Raw genomic sequence first — 22,468 nt, forward strand, 5'->3', positions numbered from 1 at the left:
AGGGGGTTTTATCTCTATGACTCAAAATTACCATATGTTTGACATCCAACAGCCGATGATTAATAAATCAATGTGCTCTAGTGGTGTTGTTAAACAAAACAAACATCTTCTTGTGTGTTTGTTTGACTACTCTCTTCAGTTTTCCAAGTTAGAATATTAAACATCGGTTTACTATATTTTAAATACATGTATCTGTATGTGTATACTATGATATAGCCTAATGTTTATATGCTCAACTACGTAAAAATGGTAATCCTTGGAGGTACACAACTGGTGTAGCAAAGGCTGTTGTATGTACTATCCTGTCTGTGGGATGGTGCATATAGAAGATCTCTTGAGCTAGAAAAGAGTAGCCCATGAAGTGGCAACAGCAGGTTTCCTCTCAATATCTGTGTGGTCCTTAACCATATGTCCGATGCCATATAACCATAAATAAAATGTGTTGGGTGCATCGTTAAATAAAACATTTCCTTCCTTCATTAACATCTTTACGGTATACATGTAATTTATGTGTAATATTACAGGGCAAGCTCTTGGTTCTCCAGTTCTAGCTCAGACTGTGCATTTGAAATATCACGTCATTTCGTCGTCTCCTAGTTGTGGCTGAAACATTTTGAGTTGTGTCTTGTTGTTCATAAAGAAAACACCAATAATAATATGGATAATAAAGAAATTATTACACTCGCGTGTGAGTCGTACTGACTTTACGAAACTTGTGTTAGGATTCATGTATTACCCTTGCTCTCGCTCAGGCAATACAATAATCCTGACACTCGTTTCGTAAAATCAGTACGACACACAAGCTCATATAATAATCTCTATTTAATACATAATTATTTCTCCAAATTAAAATAAAATTCACCAATTGTTTTTGAAATTCGCAACTGGCGAATTTGGCGAATGCCAGAGCTAGCCCTGTATTACTACACACTGTTCATGTGTCCTGGAATGTTTTCTGTGTTTAGGACTACGACCGAGACTCGACGAGTATTTCTGATAAAAACAACCAGCTCTTTATGAAGTTTCTACGCAAGACTCAGACTGAAGACATTCACTCTCAACCGGGCGGTGACCTCCGGTTCTACCTCCGTGACCTCAAATCGAGGGCCAGGTGAGTCATTTGTAAACATTTATGTCTCAAACCAGATCTTTAATTTACCTCCATGTCCTCAAATTTATTTAGGCTTATTTAGGTAATTTTAACCCCTTCTACCTCAAAGTTAATCTCCATTTTGACCTATAGAGCTACAACCTCAAATCCAGGGTCAAATGAGTCATATGACGGGTTGTATTATGGTATGGTGTTGTCCATCCATAAACTTTTTGTTTCTGGATCATGTGTTTTCTTATCAATTGATAAAGGATCATCAAACTTTGCATGTAAGTGCGACTTGGGATGGTGGTGTATTGCTTACCATAACTAGGTCACCATGACCTACTTATGATGGGCGTATCGTGTACTTCACCAGTACTCTTGTTAACCATTTCTGTCTCACAGCAGATTTTCACTTCTACCTCTAAAACCACCAATGTAGTCTTAGGTGGATAATTGATGTTCAGTCACAAAATGTAATTAATTTTAATTACCAACACAAGCTTGTAATGCATGTATATAACAAGTGAATGATGCTGTGAAAGACATTTGAAAATTTCCTAATGCTGGGCTCAGACTACCAACTGCCAGCAGAAAGTTGGCCAACTCTGCTGTCAAGACTTCTATGACTGTCCAGTTGCTAGTCTGAGCGTTCTTACAACTCGATTCTCATCATATAACCCAATAGTTGTTAATCTGAGCACTGGGAATTGGAGAAATTCCAGTGCATCCATCGAGTTGGCCAACTTTCTCCAGGCAGTTGGTAGTCTAAGACTAGCATTATTCTAACTTAAAAATCTGACCATTTGTTTGATACATTTTGTAAATCACTTGTACTTTAATAATAAATACAATTTGTTACAGTTCATATAAATATTTTATATTTTATTTTAGGAAAACATATTTCTGTTCTGAATTAATATTATCATACACAATACCTTTTAAGTTATATGTTTGCTAACATTCACTATGTACGTAAAGGGGTGGAATGTAGCCCAGTGGTAAGGTTCTTGCCTGTTGCGCGGTCGGTCTAGGATCGATCCCCATTGGTGGACCCATCGGGCTATTTTTGTTCCAGGCAATTCTCCACAACTGGACTGACAGAGGCCATGATACATGTATATATAATCTCCAGTCTGTGAGATGTTGCATATAAAGTATCCCTCGCTGCTGATTGGAAAGAGTAGTCCATTGCATGGTAGCAGCGGGTTTCCTGTCTCATTATCTGTGTGATCTTTATCATCATGTTCAACGCCATATAACCATAATTAAAATGTGTTGAGTGCGTCATTAAATAAAACATTCCTTCCTTCCTGTACCTGAAGTATGCTACATACCAAAGTACATAACATAATTATTGTAGATTGATTTTTTTTGTTACAGTAAAAAGCCAGTTTCCATGGTTACTTAGCAAACTTCAAATGATGAATCAGGTTAAATTAGAGTGTAAGAAGATGGAGAATCACAAAACAATGATTTTCTGCCATAACATCAGTAACTGAGCTAAAAAAAAAGAAAGAAACTCGATAACATTTTCATTTACCTGTATATTCAACCAGTGCATATCAGACTTAACCATGATTGCTTGCTCTTCTAACTTTGACCATGGGGAACTATATTAGATATTCAAATATTGAGCATTGATATTCAGTTCAATACCAAACAATCTGGTGTTAGCAAATAGATAAGAATGATGTAACATCAATATAACACCAACAAATAATAATAATAATCCTTTGGTAGTACTTTGTTTTAAAATTCACATGCTAAAGGGAGCTAAAAATGGCTGTCCTTCAACTTGTGATGGGGAGCCAAAGTGATAGCTCCCCATAAAATAGTAAAAGGAAGGAAATGGGTTTTTTAATGACGCACTCAACACATTTTATTTATGGTTATATGGCATCAGACATATGGTTAAGGACCACACGGATATTGAGAGAGGAAACCAGCTGTCACCATTTCATGGGCTACTCTTTTTGATTAGCAGCAAGGGATCTTTTATATGCACCATCCCACAGACAAGGTAGTACATACCACAACCAGTCATGGTGCACTGGCAGGAACGAGAAACAGCCCAGTGGGTCCACTGACAGGGATCGATCCTAGACCGACCGTGCATCGAGTGAGCACTTTACCACTGGGCTACGTCCCACCCTTAATATAGTAAGCTCTGGAATATATTATATTTCTTTCCTAATGGTATGCACTAGCTTCGAGAGTGTAGTGGCTAAGCCATTGACCGTAAAGCTGTGGTAGGTGTTGCCCCATCTACATGAAAGAGCAATCAGAAAGAAAGAGCATATAAAAGATCTCTTGTTGTTTTTTGGTTAGAGCAGCCTATGTGGTGACAGTGAATTGAATCAAAAACGAACAAAAAATTTTGGTTAGAGCAGCCTATGTGGTGACAGTGAATTGAATCAAAAACGAACTCAATTTTTTGGTTAGAGCAGCCTATGTGGTGACAGTGAATTGAATCAAAAACGAACTACATTTTTTGGTTGATCAAACTGTTGCAACATGTAACCACCAAATTGTAAATCAATTTTACTGCTGGTAATAAATTGGTAGTCATAAAAAAAAAAAATTCCATTAGTAGATAATAAAAAATTCATCATTCAAATGAGTTTACAAGCTTGTGTTCACAGCTGACCAATAAATCAGAGCCGGAGCTATTTTCAGTCATTGATTGCATGCTTTACGTTGAACAGCGTAATTAACGGTGATTATTCGAGATTTTCTGCTTGGCTCCATCAGTATGCAATATGGAAAGCTGTAATATAAACACGCATTATGCCCTGTCGGTTGTAACTCATTAAATAGACTTGAAATCAGTGTAGTCTGGGCTATTCATCACAGTTATCGATAGTGTTACATAGTCGTACGTGTGTTATTAGTTTTGTTACACAAGCAGAATGGAGATGGATGAAGCTTCACTTCATACCATATAAAAAGTGTTTTCTCTCTCACCAACAACATCAGAGCTGTTTGTGTAGTAAACAAAAAAAATAGTTTAATGGCACCACTAGAGCACATTGATTTATTAATCATCGGCTATTGAATATCAAACATAATTTTGACATGTAGTCTTAGATAGGAAACTGGCTACATTTGTCCATTAGATTAGAGATCTTTTATATGCACCATTCCAGACAGGATAGCACATATGACTGCCTTTGATATACCAGTCGTGGTGCACTGAATAGAAAGAAATGTTTTATTTAACAATGCACTCAACACATTTTATTTACGGTTATATGGCATCAGACATATGGTTAAGGACCACACAGATTTTAAGAGGAAACCCGCTGTCGCCACTACATGGGCTACTCTTCCGATTAGCAGCAAGGGATCTTTTATTTGCGCTTCCCACAGGCAGGATAGCACAAACCATGGCCTTTGTTGAACCAGTTATGGATCACTGGTCGGTGCAAGTGGTTTACACCTACCCATTGAGCCTTGTGGAGCACTCACTCAGGGTTTGGAGTCGGTATCTGGATTAAAAATCCCATGCATCGACTGGGATCCGAACCCAGTACCTACCAGCCTGTAGACCGATGGCCTGCCATGATGCCACCGAGGCCGGTCACTGAATAGAATGAGAAATAGCCCAATAATCCACCGACGGGGATCGATCCCAAACTGACTGTGTATCAAGCGAGCACATTACCACTGGGCTTCGTGCCGCCTTTGTTTGTATATAGTAATTCAGAATAACACTGCATGCAGATAGACCCAGAGGGTGTTTAGTTTCTACATGTAATATCTTTGTTCTCTTGGTGCTCTAAATGTTGCCTCCCCTCCCTGAATACTGCAGGTATCAAGTAGTGAATGCACCACATGCAGTATACAGTGTTGGACGGTGTGATGTCGGGCGAGATATTTCGCCTACAGTACTCAGAACCTGGTTATTATACATGTGCTGAGGTGTCTTTCCTTTTTTTTTACTCTTTTTGTTTGGGGGGGGGAGGGGGGGGAAGGTCTTAATGCTAGTTGGCCAACTTTCTGTCCAGTTGCTAGTCTGAGCGATCTTACAACTCGAGTCTCGTCGTATAACCCCTTAGTTGTTAATCTGAGTGCACCCGTCGTAAATCTGAAGTTAGGGAAATTACAATGCAACCGTAGAGTTGGCCAACTTCGTTGTAACAGTTGACAGTCTAAGCCTAGTATAACTCTATACCATGAAATATTCCGCTTTTATCATGTCCTAGAAGTATTTTAAATTACACCCCACCCCCCACCCCCCCCAGCCTCTCTAACAATCATCTTACACCACAGTCTCCCTTTTTAAATATTATAACTTATGACTTATATAGGGCTGGTGGTGGGACGTAGCCCAGTGGTAAAGAGCCCACCTGATGCGTGGTCAGTCTAGGATCAATCCTCATCGGTAGGTTCATTGGGCTATTTCTCATTCCAGCCAATACACCACAAATGGTATGTATATCAAAGGCTGTGGTATGTGCTATCCTGTCTTTGAGATGGTGCATATAAAAGATCCCTGGCTACTAATGGAAAAATGTAGCAGGTTTCTTCTCTATGACTCAAAATGACAATATGTTTGACATCCAGTTGCCGATGTTTAATAAATCAATGTGCTCTAGTGGTGTCGTTAAACAAAACAAACTTTTAAACTTAACTTATATACGGCTGAAATAAAGGCCTGTGCATTTAATACAACATACAAGTATTACGGGTCAACATGTACTTGAAAATGCTTTTCATATATTTAGCTGCCACCTTAGGGTTTATTTACTGAGTGTAAATGATGCAAGCCACTTTAGTGGTCCTCAGGGTGTGCATGTGTGTTCAACACTTAATTAACCTGCCACAATAACATGGATTTTGCATAACTCACACTCTGTGTGTTATTGTGTGATTCAGATCCATAGCCTCAAGTCATGAATATCCCAGACATGTCAAGTACAAGAAAATGAACAGGTTAAACCAATAGTGTGATAACATGGGGAGGGTGGTAATGGGGAGGGTGGTAATGTGGAGGTTGGGTTTGTGGTTTGCTGGATGTATTTCACATGGGATTCTTTCTTTTTTGGGGGTGGGACGTATCCCAGTGCTAAAGCATTCGCTTGATGTGCAGTCGGTCTAGGATTGATCCCCGTCGGTGGACCCATTGAGCTACTTCTCGTTTTAGCCAGTGCTCCACAACTAGTGTAACAAAGGTTGTGATATGTACTATCCAGTCTGTGGTATGGTGCATATAAAAGATACCTTGCTACTAATGGAAAAGAATAGCCCATGAAGTGGCAACAGCAGTTTTCCTCTCTCAATATTTGTGTGGTCCTTAACCATATTTCTGACGCCATATAATCGTAAATAAAATGTGTTGATTTAGTCTTTACATAAAACATTTCCTTCCATTCTTTTTTAAAAAGCACCATATTAGGTCCATCTTTTTCACTGATGTCGTTTTAGGTTTTTTTCCCACACAAATGTCCATGCCCTACATGTGCTAAGTATATTAAAAATAAAAATGTACTGAGGATTAAACATTTCTTTCATTTATTTATAAGCTAGACCAGGGCTCGAAATATCGGCCTGCGATAAGCAAAATTTTTCAATATTTTAGACCAACTGTAACAGGTGAAATAAAAATTCAACTGATAAAATAACAACAAAATAATAGCAGGTAATTTGTTTAATTAACTCGTGATTCTGTTAATAGTTATATTTTTATTTTATAATTAATGCTAAAAAATACACTGTCCAAACCCAGGACTTCTAGATTATGGTCGCCCCACTCCCATGGCTAGTGATATTCAATTTTGGGCTAGTAAATAACTACTATTGCCATGCCTGACCACTAGTGAAAAAAAAGTTGTTAAATGCTGCATGTAAGTCTATTTGGTAAATATGAATATCCTGCCCCCATCCCCACCCCCCAATCTTAGTTTTTAATCTCTATCTCTCTCTTCAGGTAACATGTCCTATTAATACTATTTGTAAAATTGTATAAAGTAAAGTAGGGCTAGTAAATTTTTAATCTTGGCTGGTAAATTTTTTAAATCACTGATCCCATGGCTAGTGGACTTGGTAAAATTTCTAGAAGCCCTGTAACCCTCCCCTCACCCCATGCTGTCTTATTGCCAGCAGGCCATATTTGTTTCTTAGCAGGACATGTTTTTTGGTCTACTGTTTTAAAAAAAATAACTGTCAGACCATATTTTCACCTCCTATTTCAAACCCTGTATAGTCTAGACATCAAATAATGTAAGATACCTGTCTGTCAGATTACCATTACACAAAGTGTCCTATTTACTGGGTTGGTCTGTTACGATGTATAACTTACAGGAGGTCATATTTATACCCTTAACACAAAGTAATCTTATCCAAGCAAACACTGTTTCTGCAATAAAGCAACAATTATCGGAACCTTCCGTTCCTAATCAGACTCTTAAATCAGATAACTCGAGCTCGACAAGTGTTTTTACCTTTCCGCCTGATTACAGGTGCACTAGGTTGTGTAAAAAGTGTCAACACATAATGGCACGACATTGACTGCTCGATACATTGTGTGGAGGTTTCTCAAGTGTTATAGTTTGTGATAGTAATAATGTAAAGGTCATTTTGTTAATCTGCCAAGAATTTTCATTATTTATTTTTATTGTTCGTATAGTAAGTTTATATCTTAAGTTAAATGCACACAAACTATTACCGTACATCAATGTAAAGACCTTTATTTGTAGGGAGGTGGTGAGGAAGGATATATTTGGTAAAAGAAATATTGTGGAAACTTTTAATTTCACCCAGTATTAATTATAAATTTTTAAAACATTTTGATTTCTATACAAAACTTTAAAATATACTTTAATCTGTGATTAAAAAAAAGAAGAAAAAAAAGAAAGATCACAGCTCTTTACACCGTAAAAACTAAATAATTATTAAAAAAACACATAAAAATTGTGATGTAAATCATATATACAAATATACCGGTTATTACCTTTGCTTAACACCCAATAGCTGATGTGTTTTACATGCTGGGGTGTCACAGAACATTCAGTGATTACATGTAGGGGATGGTAGAAGGAAGGAAGGAACTGTTTTATTTAACGACGCACTCAACACATTTTATTTATGGTTATATGGCGTCAGACATATGGTTACGGACAACACAGATATTGAGAGAGGAAACCCGCTGTTGCCACTTCATGGGATACTCTTTTCGATTAGCAGCAAGGGATCTTTTATATCCTCTCTTTATATCCGTGTGATCTGTAACCATATGTCTGACACCATGTAACCATAAATATGGTGTGTTGAGTGCGTCATTAAATAAAACATTTCCTCCCTTCCTTCAGTAGATTTAGATTGTTTTTGGCCTCATCTCAGCTAGTGACCTTTGACCTGTACATCAAAGGTCATTGTATGTACTTTAATCTGTGCATGTAAAAGATCCTTTTCTGCTTTTTGTGTAAGAGTAGCCAGTCTGGCAAGTAACAATGTTAACATACGTTAATACAAATAACTGTAGTTTATAAGGTTCAGAGCTGTGTTTAATTTCTGACATGCCTTGGATACATTCATTACCTATTAGGCAGATGTTTGGATTAGGTTTGGTCAATTTATGTTTGTTTATAATTATACATACATGTAACATGAAAACAGATAATACACAATGTGATAAGATATTTATACAGTGTCTCTGAGGTTAATGTAACTGGGTGCAGGTAATTTAATGGTCATGACCAGGTCCTTTGTCAATATTTTCCTTGTCACTACTTGTACATGTTGGATAGTGTTTACAGGTGTACAACTAGGCAACTGCATGTAAATAAATTCTGTCACAAATATTGATTATAGTTTATTAACTCAGGGCTTCTAGAATTTTTATAAAATCCACTAGCCATGGGATCATTGATTTAAACATTTTACTAGCCATGACTAAAAATTAACTAGCCCTACTTTACTTTAAGTTAATACAGTTTTACTAAATAATAGTAATAATCAGGTATGTCTTCTAAAGAGGGAGATATAGCTTAAAACACTAACATTGGGGTGGAGGCAGGATATTCATATTTATAAAATAGACTTAACTGCAGCATGTGTATAAAAAAATCCACTAGCCGTCTGGCATGGCATTAATAGTTATTTACTAGCCCAACACTGAATATCACTAGCCATGGGAGTGGGGCTACCATAAACTAGAAGCCCTGTCTGGCATGGCAATAGCAGTTATTTTCTAGCCCAACACTGAATATCACTAGCCATGGGAGTGGGGCTACCATAATCTAGAAGCCCTGTTGGGCATGGCAATAGCAGTTATTTTCTAGCCCAACACTGAATATCACTAGCCATGGGAGTGGGGCTACCATAAACTAGAAGCGCAGTTAATTTAACTGAAGAGCTAGTATTGTACAACCCTCAAAATATGTCTTGTTTTTGTGTCTATGTCTGTCTGTCTGTCCATCTGTATGTCAGTCCCATTTATTCATCGTTAATCCATCTGTTCAGTTATCTATGTACAGTATGTTGTAAGAATATAATGTCTAGGAATTAATATAAAATTTAATGTAATAATAATGCAAAAAACCCCGGTGCAAAATGGCTAGTTTATATAAAATTATGACAAAATTAGTAAGCCACACAATAATGGGTGGATGGATATGTCATTAGATCAATGGATGGATGGATGGATGGATGGGTGGGTGGGCGGGTGGATGGTTGGGTGATTGGATGGGTGGGTGGATGGATGGATGGATGGTTGGATGGTTAGAAGGGTGGGTGATTGGATGGGTGGATGAATGGATGGATAGATAGATGGGTGGATGGATGGATGGTTGGATGGGTGGGTGATAGGATGGGTGGATGGATGAATGGTTGGATGTTTGGATGGGTGTGTGATTGGATGGATGGATGGATGTTTGGAAGGGTGGGTGATTGGATGGGTGGATGGATGGATGGGTGGATGGATTAGATGGATGGGTGATTGAATAGTTGGATGGGTGGATGGATGGATGGATGGGTGGATGGATTAGATGGATGGGTTATTGAATAGTTGGATGGGTGGATGGATGGATGGGTGGATGGATTAGATGGATGGGTGATTGAATAGTTGGATGGGTGGATGGATGGATGGGTGGATGGATTAGATGGATGGGTGATTGGATGGATGGATGGATGTTTGGAAGGGTGGGTGATTGGATGGATGGATGGATGGGTGGATGGATTAGATGGATGGGTGAGTGATTATTGTCCTTCCCATCAAGGAGCACTGTTTGGATTGGATGGATGGATGGATGGATGGATGGATGGATTGGATGGATGGACAGATGGATTGGATGGATGGATGGATGGTTGAATGGACAGATGGATTGGATGGATGGATGGATGGTTGAATGGACAGATGGATTGGATGGATGGATGGATGGTTGAATGGACAGATGGATTGGATGGATGGATGGATGGTTGAATGGACAGATGGATTAGATGGATTCGATGGATTGGATGGATGGATGGATGGATGGATGGATGGATGGATGGATGGATGGATGGATGGATGGATTGGATGGATGGATTGGATGGATGGACAGATGGATTGGATGGATTGGATGGATGGATGAATGGACAGATGGATTGGATGGATGGTTGAATGGACAGATGGATTGGATGGATGGTTGAATGGACAGATGGATTGGATGGATGGTTGAATGGACAGATGGGATGGATGGATGGATGGATGAATGGACGGATGGATAGTTGAATGGACAGATGGATTGGATGGATGGATGGTTGAATGGACAGATGGATTGGATGGATGGATGGATGGATGGATGGTTGAATGGACAGATGGATTGGATGGATGGTTGAATGGACAGATGGATTGGATGGATGGATGGATGGTTGAATGGACAGATGGATTGGATGGGTGGATGGATGGTTGAATGGACAGATGGATTGGATGGATGGATGGATGGTTGAATGGACAGATGGATTGGATGGATGGATGGATGGTTGAATGGACAGATGGATTGGATGGATGGTTGGATGGACAGATGGATTGGATGGATGGATGGACAGATGGATTGGATGGACAAATGGATTGGATGGATGGATGGATGGACAGATGGATTGGATGGATGGATGGATGGACAGATTGATTGGATGGATGGATGGATGAATGGACAGATGGATTGGATGGATGGATGGATGGTTGAATGGACAGATGGATTGGATGGATGGATGGATGGATGGATGAATGGACAGATGGATTGGATGGATGGATGGATGGTTGAATGGACAGATAGATTGGATGGATGGATGGTTGAATGGACAGATGGATTGGATGGATGGATGGATGCTTGAATGGACAGATGGATTGGATGGATGGATGGATGCTTGAATGGACAGATGGATTGGATGGATGGATGAATGGACAGATGGATAGGATGGATGGTTGAATGGACAGATGGATTGGATGGTTGAATGGACAGATGGATTGGATGGATGGATGGATGGTTGAATGGACAGATGGATTGGATGGATGGATGAATGGACAGATGGATTGGATGGATGGATGGATGGTTGAATGGACAGATGGATTGGATGGATGAATGGATGGTTGAATGGACAGATGGATTGAATGGATGAATGGATGGTTGAATGGACAGATGGATTGGATGGATGAATGGATGGATGACTGGATGGATGATTGGATGAATGGAGGAAAATCAGTGTATACAAGAAATTGTGTATGTGTCTGTAAAATTTGCAGCATGGATTGGCCATGTGGCACTATCCAAGTCCTAATTATTTGCACAGGCAAAAAAAATAATTTTAAAATGCCTGTGTAATTTATAAACTTTAGTTTTTAACTTCACAAACATCAAATGAAAATCATGCTGACATATTATCATTGGGAATGAATGAATGAATGAATGAATGTTTAACAACACCCTAGCACGAAAAATACATCGGCTATTGGGTATCAAACTATGGTAAATGCAAACAAATATTATTATCATTAGGAAGACAACACTATACCTACATACATACAAATGTACGGACATACAGACCTATGACTGTTTGAATAGAAAGCAAAACTGCATTTAGACTTTACAGCCTGATACAGCCTGATGTTCTTGTCAGTAACATATTGACATTTTGAAGTCAAACTCCATTCATATGTTCACTTCAAAGGTATTTATACAGACCATACGCTTATTCCTGTGTATATATACACACAGGTATTTACATTTGAAATAACCATACCATCTACGCAAACAAATTAAATTATATTGAGGGTCAGGCAGGGATTGAAATTAATACAATTTCCAAGTTTGGAAAATCTCATATGAGATTGAATTGATGTGCAGTACCACATGACATATAGATCGGCTGTTAAGGGGGGGGGGGGGGGGGGAGCAGTCATTCTTTCTTTATATTTTTTTCCTTTATTTTTTATTCCACTGCCTCCCTTTCCTTTTACTCCTTTGAATTCCATCTCATTTCTTCCCAATCTGGCAACTCTTCCCATCTTTCCACTTCTTTCGCTGTCCACCTCCACATCCCAGTCCTTGTCTCTCCAACTGCAACAGTTGTTTGTCTCTTGTGGCTATCCGTGCCACACACCTGTCATTCCCCATCAGCTTTTAGCTGTGGGCTTCATCTGACCACTTCAGAGAGTGTTCAGTAGTTACTTCTGGCATTGTTAAGAGGCACTTGTAACCACCTACTATGCTCCCCTACTGCCGGTGGTCATTAGTGCTCGTTAGTGCCATGGGTCAGACCAGCTTTGAGTTATCATTCTTGCTCCCCATAACTTCCCAAAGACTAATTAATGAGACTGATCTTTAGCTCTCCTGTGTATGTTAATTAAAGAAAGGATACAAAAGGATTAAATATCAAAACTCAGAATGGTAATGTCTTAAATGGCTCCCCATAATCTATGTATGGGAAGCAATTAATGACTCATATCCTTTTCTTTTTATTATTATTATTATTTTTTTTTATCAAGGTCTGGCATTAGTTGCAGCTACTCACCACTCCATATTACCATTTGGAACTTTCAATCAATTTAGACAACTTACCTTACTTTTCAAAATATTCAAAAATCATGAACTTACCATAATGACTTTATTGGGGTTATTTAGAATAGACAACTACTAAACAATGTAGGCCAAATTTACGAAGCCTGGGTTTTTTTAAAAAGAGACAGACCCTAGTTTCAGCCCATGAAAATGCACACTAAGTTTAGTTAATCTACAAACCTGTAACACATTTGAATAAAGTTACAATTAAGTGAAACATGAGTCTGTGACTTTGAAATGGTGAAATACCCTCTAAAAATACACTAAAACTCGACTCCATAACTTCTCAGACGCACGTGCATTTTTAAAAAATACGAGAAATGCATTTTGTGATATTAAATTCACCAGAATGACCAAAAACACTTCGAATGTATGGAAATAGATAATCTAAACAATAAAATCTAAGTAAATTTTAACTATCAAAAATGGCTCTAATAGTAAAAAAGTTTTTTAAAACTAGGGTATGTCCCTTTAAACACACATGCTTAATCACTGTAAATACAGGTACATGTAGTCACATTGTACACAAGTGTATGTCAAAAACAGGCTGTGTAAATCACTGTAAATACAGGTACATGGAGTCACATTGTACACAAGTGTATGTCAAAAACAGGCTGTGTAAATCACTGTAAATACAGGTACATGGAGTCACATTGTACACAAGTGTATGTCAAAAACAGGCTGTGTAAATCACTGTAAATGCAGGTACATGGAGTCACATTGTACACAAGTGTATGTCAAAAACAGGCTGTGTAAATCACTGTAAATGCAGGTACATGGAGTCACATTGTACACAAGTGTATGTCAAAAACAGGCTGTGTAAATCACTGTAAATGCAGGTACATGTAGTCACATTGTACACAAGTGTATGTCAAAAACAGGCTGTGTAAATCACTGTAAATGCAGGTACATGGAGTCACATTGTACACAAGTGTATGTCAAAAACAGGCTGTGTAAATCACTGTAAATGCAGGTACATGGAGTCACATTGTACACAAGTGTATGTCAAAAACAGGCTGTGTAAATCACTGTAAATGCAGGTACATGGAGTCACATTGTACACAAGTGTATGTCAAAAACAGGCTGTGTAAATCACTGTAAATGCAGGTACATGGAGTCACATTGTACACAAGTGTATGTCAAAAACAGGCTGTGTTAATCACTGTAAATGCAGGTACATGGAGTCACATTGTACACAAGTGTATGTCAAAAACAGGCTGTGTTAATCACTGTAAATGCAGGTACATGGAGTCACATTGTACACAAGTGTATGTCAAAAACAGGCTGTGTTAATCACTGTAAATGCAGGTACATGGAGTCACATTGTACACAAGTGTATGTCAAAAACAGGCTGTGTTAATCACTGTAAATACAGGTACATGGAGTCACATTGTACACAAGTGTATGTCAAAAACAGGCTGTGTTAATCACTGTAAATACAGGTACATGGAGTCACATTGTACACAAGTGTATGTCAAAAACAGGCTGTGTTAATCACTGTAAATACAGGTACATGGAGTCACATTGTACACAAGTGTATGTCAAAAACAGGCTGTGTTAATCACTGTAAATACAGGTACATGGAGTCACATTGTACACAAGTGTATGTCAAAAACAGGCTGTGTAAATCACTGTAAATACAGGTACATGGAGTCACATTGTACACAAGTGTATGTCAAAAACAGGCTGTGTAAATCACTGTAAATACAGGTACATGGAGTCACATTGTACACAAGTGTATGTCAAAAACAGGCTGTGTAAATCACTGTAAATACAGGTACATGGAGTCACATTGTACACAAGTGTATGTCAAAAACAGGCTGTGTAAATCACTGTAAATACAGGTACATGGAGTCACATTGTACACAAGTGTATGTCAAAAACAGGCTGTGTAAATCACTGTAAATACAGGTACATGGAGTCACATTGTACACAAGTGTATGTCAAAAACAGGCTGTGTAAATCACTGTAAATACAGGTACATGGAGTCACATTGTACACAAGTGTATGTCAAAAACAGGCTGTGTAAATCACTGTAAATACAGGTACATGGAGTCACATTGTACACAAGTGTATGTCAAAAACAGGCTGTGTAAATCACTGTAAATACAGGTACATGGAGTCACATTGTACACAAGTGTATGTCAAAAACAGGCTGTGTTAATCACTGTAAATACAGGTACATGGAGTCACATTGTACACAAGTGTATGTCAAAAACAGGCTGTGTAAATCACTGTAAATACAGGTACATGGAGTCACATTGTACACAAGTGTATGTCAAAAACAGGCTGTGTAAATCACTGTAAATACAGGTACATGGAGTCACATTGTACACAAGTGTATGTCAAAAACAGGCTGTGTAAATCACTGTAAATACAGGTACATGGAGTCACATTGTACACAAGTGTATGTCAAAAACAGGCTGTGTAAATCACTGTAAATACAGGTACATGGAGTCACATTGTACACAAGTGTATGTCAAAAACAGGCTGTGTTAATCACTGTAAATACAGGTACATGGAGTCACATTGTACACAAGTGTATGTCAAAAACAGGCTGTGTAAATCACTGTAAATACAGGTACATGGAGTCACATTGTACACAAGTGTATGTCAAAAACAGGCTGTGTAAATCACTGTAAATACAGGTACATGGAGTCACATTGTACACAAGTGTATGTCAAAAACAGGCTGTGTAAATCACTGTAAATACAGGTACATGGAGTCACATTGTACACAAGTGTATGTCAAAAACAGGCTGTGTAAATCACTGTAAATACAGGTACATGGAGTCACATTGTACACAAGTGTATGTCAAAAACAGGCTGTGTAAATCACTGTAAATACAGGTACATGGAGTCACATTGTACACAAGTGTATGTCAAAAACAGGCTGTGTAAATCACTGTAAATACAGGTACATGGAGTCACATTGTACACAAGTGTATGTCAAAAACAGGCTGTGTAAATCACTGTAAATACAGGTACATGGAGTCACATTGTACACAAGTGTATGTCAAAAACAGGCTGTGTAAATCACTGTAAATACAGGTACATGGAGTCACATTGTACACAAGTGTATGTCAAAAACAGGCTGTGTAAATCACTGTAAATACAGGTACATGGAGTCACATTGTACACAAGTGTATGTCAAAAACAGGCTGTGTAAATCACTGTAAATACAGGTACATGGAGTCACATTGTACACAAGTGTATGTCAAAAACAGGCTGTGTAAATCACTGTAAATACAGGTACATGGAGTCACATTGTACACAAGTGTATGTCAAAAACAGGCTGTGTAAATCACTGTAAATACAGGTACATGGAGTCACATTGTACACAAGTGTATGTCAAAAACAGGCTGTGTAAATCCGGCCTTATTTGTCTTACCTCTCAAAGTACTTCAGTACAAAATCAATGTGCACCAGTCAAAACATTATCTACAGATATCTGGCATATCTTTTGCTTAGTCTAAACTGGCACTCCAAAATTGCCTAGACACAACCCAGAATATCTAACTTCATTTAAAAGAGAGGGAAAACACCAACCCAAAAAACCAACAGCGTGCAGATGTTCATTATATTATATATGTAGGTACTTCAAAATGAATAGTTCTTGATTGTCAGTTTTTCATGAATGTGAATGAACAAAATTAAAATACTGTAAATCATATAATTAATACGTCATGATATTATTGCGTCCATACATGAGTGAACAAAAATGCATTTTTTTTTTAATGCGTCGGGCAAAAGTCCACATCACATAAAAAACACAGTTGTGTTGTTATTATATTGTTTGGGCTTCATCTTTCATGTTAAAAGAAGTCAGTAGTTGTTTTCACAGCTACTACATAATCTGAAGCTAATTGCATGGTGGGTCGACCAGGAAGCCCTAATTACTTGAAGTAGTGTAATTAGTATAACCACACCTTATTGTTAAGGGTATGCCTCGCACTTTTGTGTGGTGATTGCTTCTAATTAATCCACCAGTAGGAATAAAAGGTAAACGGGTCGCTATTGCAGGGCACAATATTTCACGCGAACGCATACGTATTATTCTAACAAATGTTTTAGACTGATTTTATACACTTGATGTGCAGCACAGGAATAGACAGCGATATATTGCAACAGTGACAACTTGCGACCAGTCTAAATTAAATGCCATGTATAGAGTCGAGCCAAATGGTTTGAGGAAATACGCACAGATTGTTGGTTACGGTTATATAATTTTCTACTGTTTCATTTTTAAAGGAATATATCTAGTAATAAAACTTGTTGATTATAATTTTACAAATGTTCAAAACAGTTTAAATGTATACAGTAATCCAGAAGTGTAAGAATTTTTTTTAAATACTCACATCGCAAAATGAGCTTTTTAAAAACAAAACATTTGGAACATCACTGTATTATATAACCCCTATGATATTCCAGGAAAGTGAAAATAGAATGGCAACATTGAAACGAAAGAAAGATTCTTGAAGTATTCACAAAAAGACGTTTAACAAAAATTGTTTTTGTATTTTGTTTCATCTTTATATTATAAAAGTTTTATATTATCTAGAAGCATTATAGTAAAATCCTGCACATTTTTTGTGTTGGGAATGAGACTAAACAAAATGCATCAAGTTATTATTGTGTCGATGTGTTCGCCACATTTTTCGCATTAATTACTTGCTTGCATTAATTTCATGATTTACAGTAATAGAATAATATTTGGTTGTTAGTGATTCAATATGTGAATATAACTTTGCATTGATGTGGGTTTGAATGAGTATCCTTTGGACACTGAATGGTTGGAGATGTGGTTTTTGGATATGATAATAGTTTTTTTTGTTTCTACAGTCTGTTCTGTTTTCCAGAAATGTTTTATGTCAAAACTCTTAATGTTGAAAACTTTACATGTCATTCAAAACAAAAGAGTTGTGTATTAGAAAGCATTTTACATTAATGTGAATAGTGAAGCTTTGCACCATTAGACATGTTCTATATATGCACTCCAGCTATTGTTACTGGAGTATCACGGCTCATTTAAATACAATACAACCCAGATTAGGTCATGTTAAACTGGTTTCTCTTTACAGTCACTTCTGAAACCCAAAACACCTGAACGCATTTTATTCACATTTTAACTCACCATGATAATAATCGATTGGGATCATATTTTGACAGCAGTAGTACTTTTGTGGGGTTGGGTTTTTTTTTTTCAATTATTATTTTTGAATCTAAACCAGCTAATTTTAAATGAACAGTATTTAGAGATCTTCAGAGATATTACATATTACTAATGTGGAGGGGGATTTAGCTCAGTCAATTGAGTGCTCGCTTGAGATGCTTGTGTCGCAAGTTCGAACAACCTTGGTGAATCCATTCAGCTGATTGGGTTTTTTCTAGTTCTAACCAGTACACCACAACTGGACAAAGGCCGTGGTATGTGCTTTCCTGTCTGTGGGAAAGTGCATATAAAAGATCCCTTGCTTCATAAGAAAAAATTTAGCAGGTTTCCTCTGATGACTATGAATCAGAATTACCAAATGTTTGACATCCAATAGCCGATGATTAATTAATCAATGTGTTCCAAATGGTGTCGTTAAACAAAATGTACAAAGTATTACTAGTGGTGATAGAAAAGGCAAGTGATCACTGCCACTCTCCACCACACTCATCTGGAAAGTTTTAGGAAAGTTGCAAATTGATTACCTTGCAATAAACATTTTAATACATTTTATTTAAAATTTCATATAATTGCTTTTCAAGCGCCATTTCAGGAGATTGATCTGCAGCTTGCCATGATTTTGATCCTGGCAGAGATTGATCTTTATAACTGTAGTATAAACATAAGGCGTTAGTGTTTTCCCTAACTTGTTTTAGCATGGTGCGGCACCATGTCGCAATAGTGTAGCACCATCTTGCTTTAATCAATGCCATGCTGCCCTGAGATTAAACAAGCCTTTTTTTCAATAATTAATCCTGAAATTGCATTTATAAAACATTCAAAAATGTATTATTAAAATGTCCTGTTATATATTTTGCCATTCATTTATTAAAGCAAGCAGACTAATTGCCTTTTTTTTTTTTTTTTTTTGGTTGTTGTTGTTGTTGTCTTTAATGAAAAAAAGTGCCCTGAAAATGGTGAAAATGGCCCAAAAGTGTTTTAGTCTACCATGCCTTGCCAAATGTCTATGGAAAACATCCCAGACATTATTTTTCTCTTAAAGTAAGCTTTAACATAAGCTTGCTTACCAACCCTTTTGTTTATTATTGTAATATACATGTACATGTGGAATGTGCATATTAAAATCCTGGATACACACTAGGTAGCCTCGGCCACTCCACAGGTTGACAAAAATGTATGTTGTTGACAGGAAGCACTGGACTGTGTTTATCGCTATTCAAGCCACCCGATAGACTGCCTTATGGTATATTGTAATGCCGGTATTTATAGTATACTGCTGTGGTAGCGTAATTATTGTTTATACCACTGCAATGGCTGGCTTCACCCCATGTCTTTGTTACAGCCAATAATTCATAACATTATTTACTTGGGAAAATTTGTTTGTTGTCTCCGTAGTGATATCGCTTTTTGGGGAACAAAAGACTGGTAGTTTGACAAACACAGAAGTAAATATATAATACTAGGAATAATAGAAAGGATGTTTTTTTGTTGTTATTGAATGCCGCTGGTTCTTAGCATGCGCACAATGTAGATGATTGTAAAATATGGATCTATTGATACCCATGTGGGTGATTTAGTGGTGGTGACAAAAGCACTGACTGAAATAGTGAAGTAAAATTATACACATGTTTACAGACGGGTTATCCGTGTAGGTTAATTATACCTTCTGTGAAGAATGATATGTCTGTGACATGAAAATATATATAGACGCATTGAAGACTGATGTTTTCTTTTTTTTGATAATGGCTATTTCAAAAGGGTAACTTGTCAAAACATGACTGTGCACTATCTGACAAATCTTTCAACAAAAAGTACCCTGTCCTAAAAAGAATAGTTTGACATAAACCCTCTTGTCATAATATTTTTAAAAATAATAATTTAAAAAAAAGAAAAGAATATGTTTAATGACACCTCAAAACATTTGAAATTTTGGTATCTAACATAAGTATAAACATTTTGTGTAGAATATAAGAGAGAAAATCTGCTGTTATAACATAGATTTCTCCTATTGAAAAGCAAAAAGGGAAAACACATACCACGGTATTTGGTATACCAATCATCAGAGCATGAAATGGCCTGTGGCCAGGTCGCCAAATGCAACCAATGTCCTGTTTGGACGACTTATATACAATAATGTCATTAGTTGCCCAAATAATATTATCTTCTTTAGGGCTATAACATATGAGTGTCTATTAATATTTGTATTCCACATTAAAATCTTGCTCGTGGTTTGCTTGCCATAATTCGCCAACATTGGACCACCATATTTTTTAGCAAGTCTCGAACCCTGAGTCACGAGGCACAAGTTGGAAGTAGGAAAAAGGAAGGAAATGGTTTATTTAATGACACACTCAACACATTTTATTTACAGTTATATGGCGTCAGACATATGGTTAAGGACCACACAGATATTGAGAGAGGAAACCCGCTGTCACCACTTCATGGGCTACTCTTTTTGATTAGCAGCAGGGAATCTTTTATATGCACCATCCCACAGACAGGATAGTACATCATACCACGGCCTTTGTTACACCAGTCGTGGTCCACTGGTTGGAACGAGAAATAGCCCATGGGCCCACCGATGGGGATCGATCCTAAACCGACTGCGCATCAAGCGAGCACTTTACCACTAGGCTACGTCCCACCCCACAAAGAATAGAAAATCTTCATTATGTATTCACTGAATGTTTCAATATGGATACACAAATCAACCTGAAATTGTGACACCTCATACTCACCTGTCTATCACCTATATTAGATTTTCCAATAATATAAATTTATAAATAGCAGTCAATGAGATTATTTGGTTGTAATTTGTATGCACAAGTAATTCAAGATGTAATCTTTACTTTTTAGAATGAAAATTTATAAATACTTTTGTTCATCATGCACTATTGCGATTGCCCCTTTAAAAGCACTACTGCAGAAGCTATATAGGGGTACACCTATAGTCCGTCCTGTCCTCCTTAAAAATGTGTGTTTTTTTGTAAATAAAATAAGTTTTTATGTGCAATTTAGAAAACAGTTGGCTCTGAAATAAATAACTTGTAGTAAATTCCACAGTATTGAAAAAGGCGTTCCCTGTGGGACGGACTATAGCTGGGTATTAAATACTTTACCTGCGTCCCGTATGAACGTTTGGCAAGTCGGTGGTGACAGGGATCTTGATAGTGAAGATGGAGTGGAAAGGGGAGAGAACTCTCGGGCACGGTACATTTTCTGCAGCCATGTTTGGTCCCGCTCCCTGGAAGTAGGAAAATGCCAAAGTACAAAAAATAAAAGTTTGGTTTTTAAGCAGTATTTCACACCTGTAATATTAAGTGGTTGTGAATTTAATACAGGTATGAAATACTACTAGGGTTGAAATACCTTTATTAATAATAATAAAAGGAACAACAATTTTCAGCCTTTGTCTTAATAAAATTGGATTAGTCTATATATCAGAATTACCAAATGTTTGACATCCATCAGCTGATGATTAATAAATCAATGTGCTCTAGTGGTGTCATTAAGCAAAACAAATTTTTTCTTCTTTTTTTTCAGAATATTTGCAGTCCTTATATATTTTGCAAACAAAAAGTAAAGATATTGTTTAATTATAGTATTTACTTAATTACCTAAAAATGACATTACACATGAATTCCTGTTGGTAACTGTGGCTTGGTTTTCTCATCTAGATGGTCACAATTATATTTTTTATTTGTATTTGTTTTATTAGCAAGGGTTTTATTTTCAAGAGGAGTTGTTAAGAGAGGGTTCTGTTGTTGGGCTCATTTAAAGAGATGGTTTTGATTTTTGAAGATGTGATCACATTGGGGTACGGATCGTAGGTGAAACATTTTATAAAAGGGTTTTTGTTTAGGCCTCTGTGACAAGAGAACATAAAATTATTGCAATTGAAGGGGCTTCTAGTAAATAATCTGAGCAATATTTCTGTACAATGCTCACAGATGCCTGCTTGAAATAGACTATAAACATCCACAAGCACATTCAGACATCCCTGTGCAAAAGGAAGCTGTAAAAAGATTTTAACACCTGTACTGGCATGTGTTATTAAAGTGGCAATCCTCCTACAGATGGAGTGGGAACCATATATTGTAGTTAAGACCAGCTCGCCTCTATAGAAAAATGACATGACGGTGAGCATACCCTAACGAAACAG

The 22,468-nt window shown here is 37.2% G+C and overlaps 1 protein-coding gene across 2 annotated transcripts in view; it reads left to right on the top strand.

Annotated features, from left to right (window-relative positions):
* The window catches only part of LOC121369729 (trichohyalin-like), a 61,546-nt gene that overhangs the window by 2,169 nt on the left and 36,909 nt on the right, over nucleotides 1-22,468 (top strand). For both annotated transcript variants that reach the window (XM_041494783.1, XM_041494784.1), the window contains exon 3: nucleotides 966-1,111. In XM_041494783.1, coding sequence (XP_041350717.1) covers nucleotides 966-1,111 — 146 coding nt within the window. The remainder of the gene's footprint in view (nucleotides 1-965; nucleotides 1,112-22,468) is intronic.

Source organism: Gigantopelta aegis, chromosome 4, assembly GCF_016097555.1.
Source record: "Gigantopelta aegis isolate Gae_Host chromosome 4, Gae_host_genome, whole genome shotgun sequence".
In the NCBI taxonomy this organism is placed as follows: Eukaryota; Metazoa; Mollusca; class Gastropoda; order Neomphalida; family Peltospiridae; genus Gigantopelta; species Gigantopelta aegis.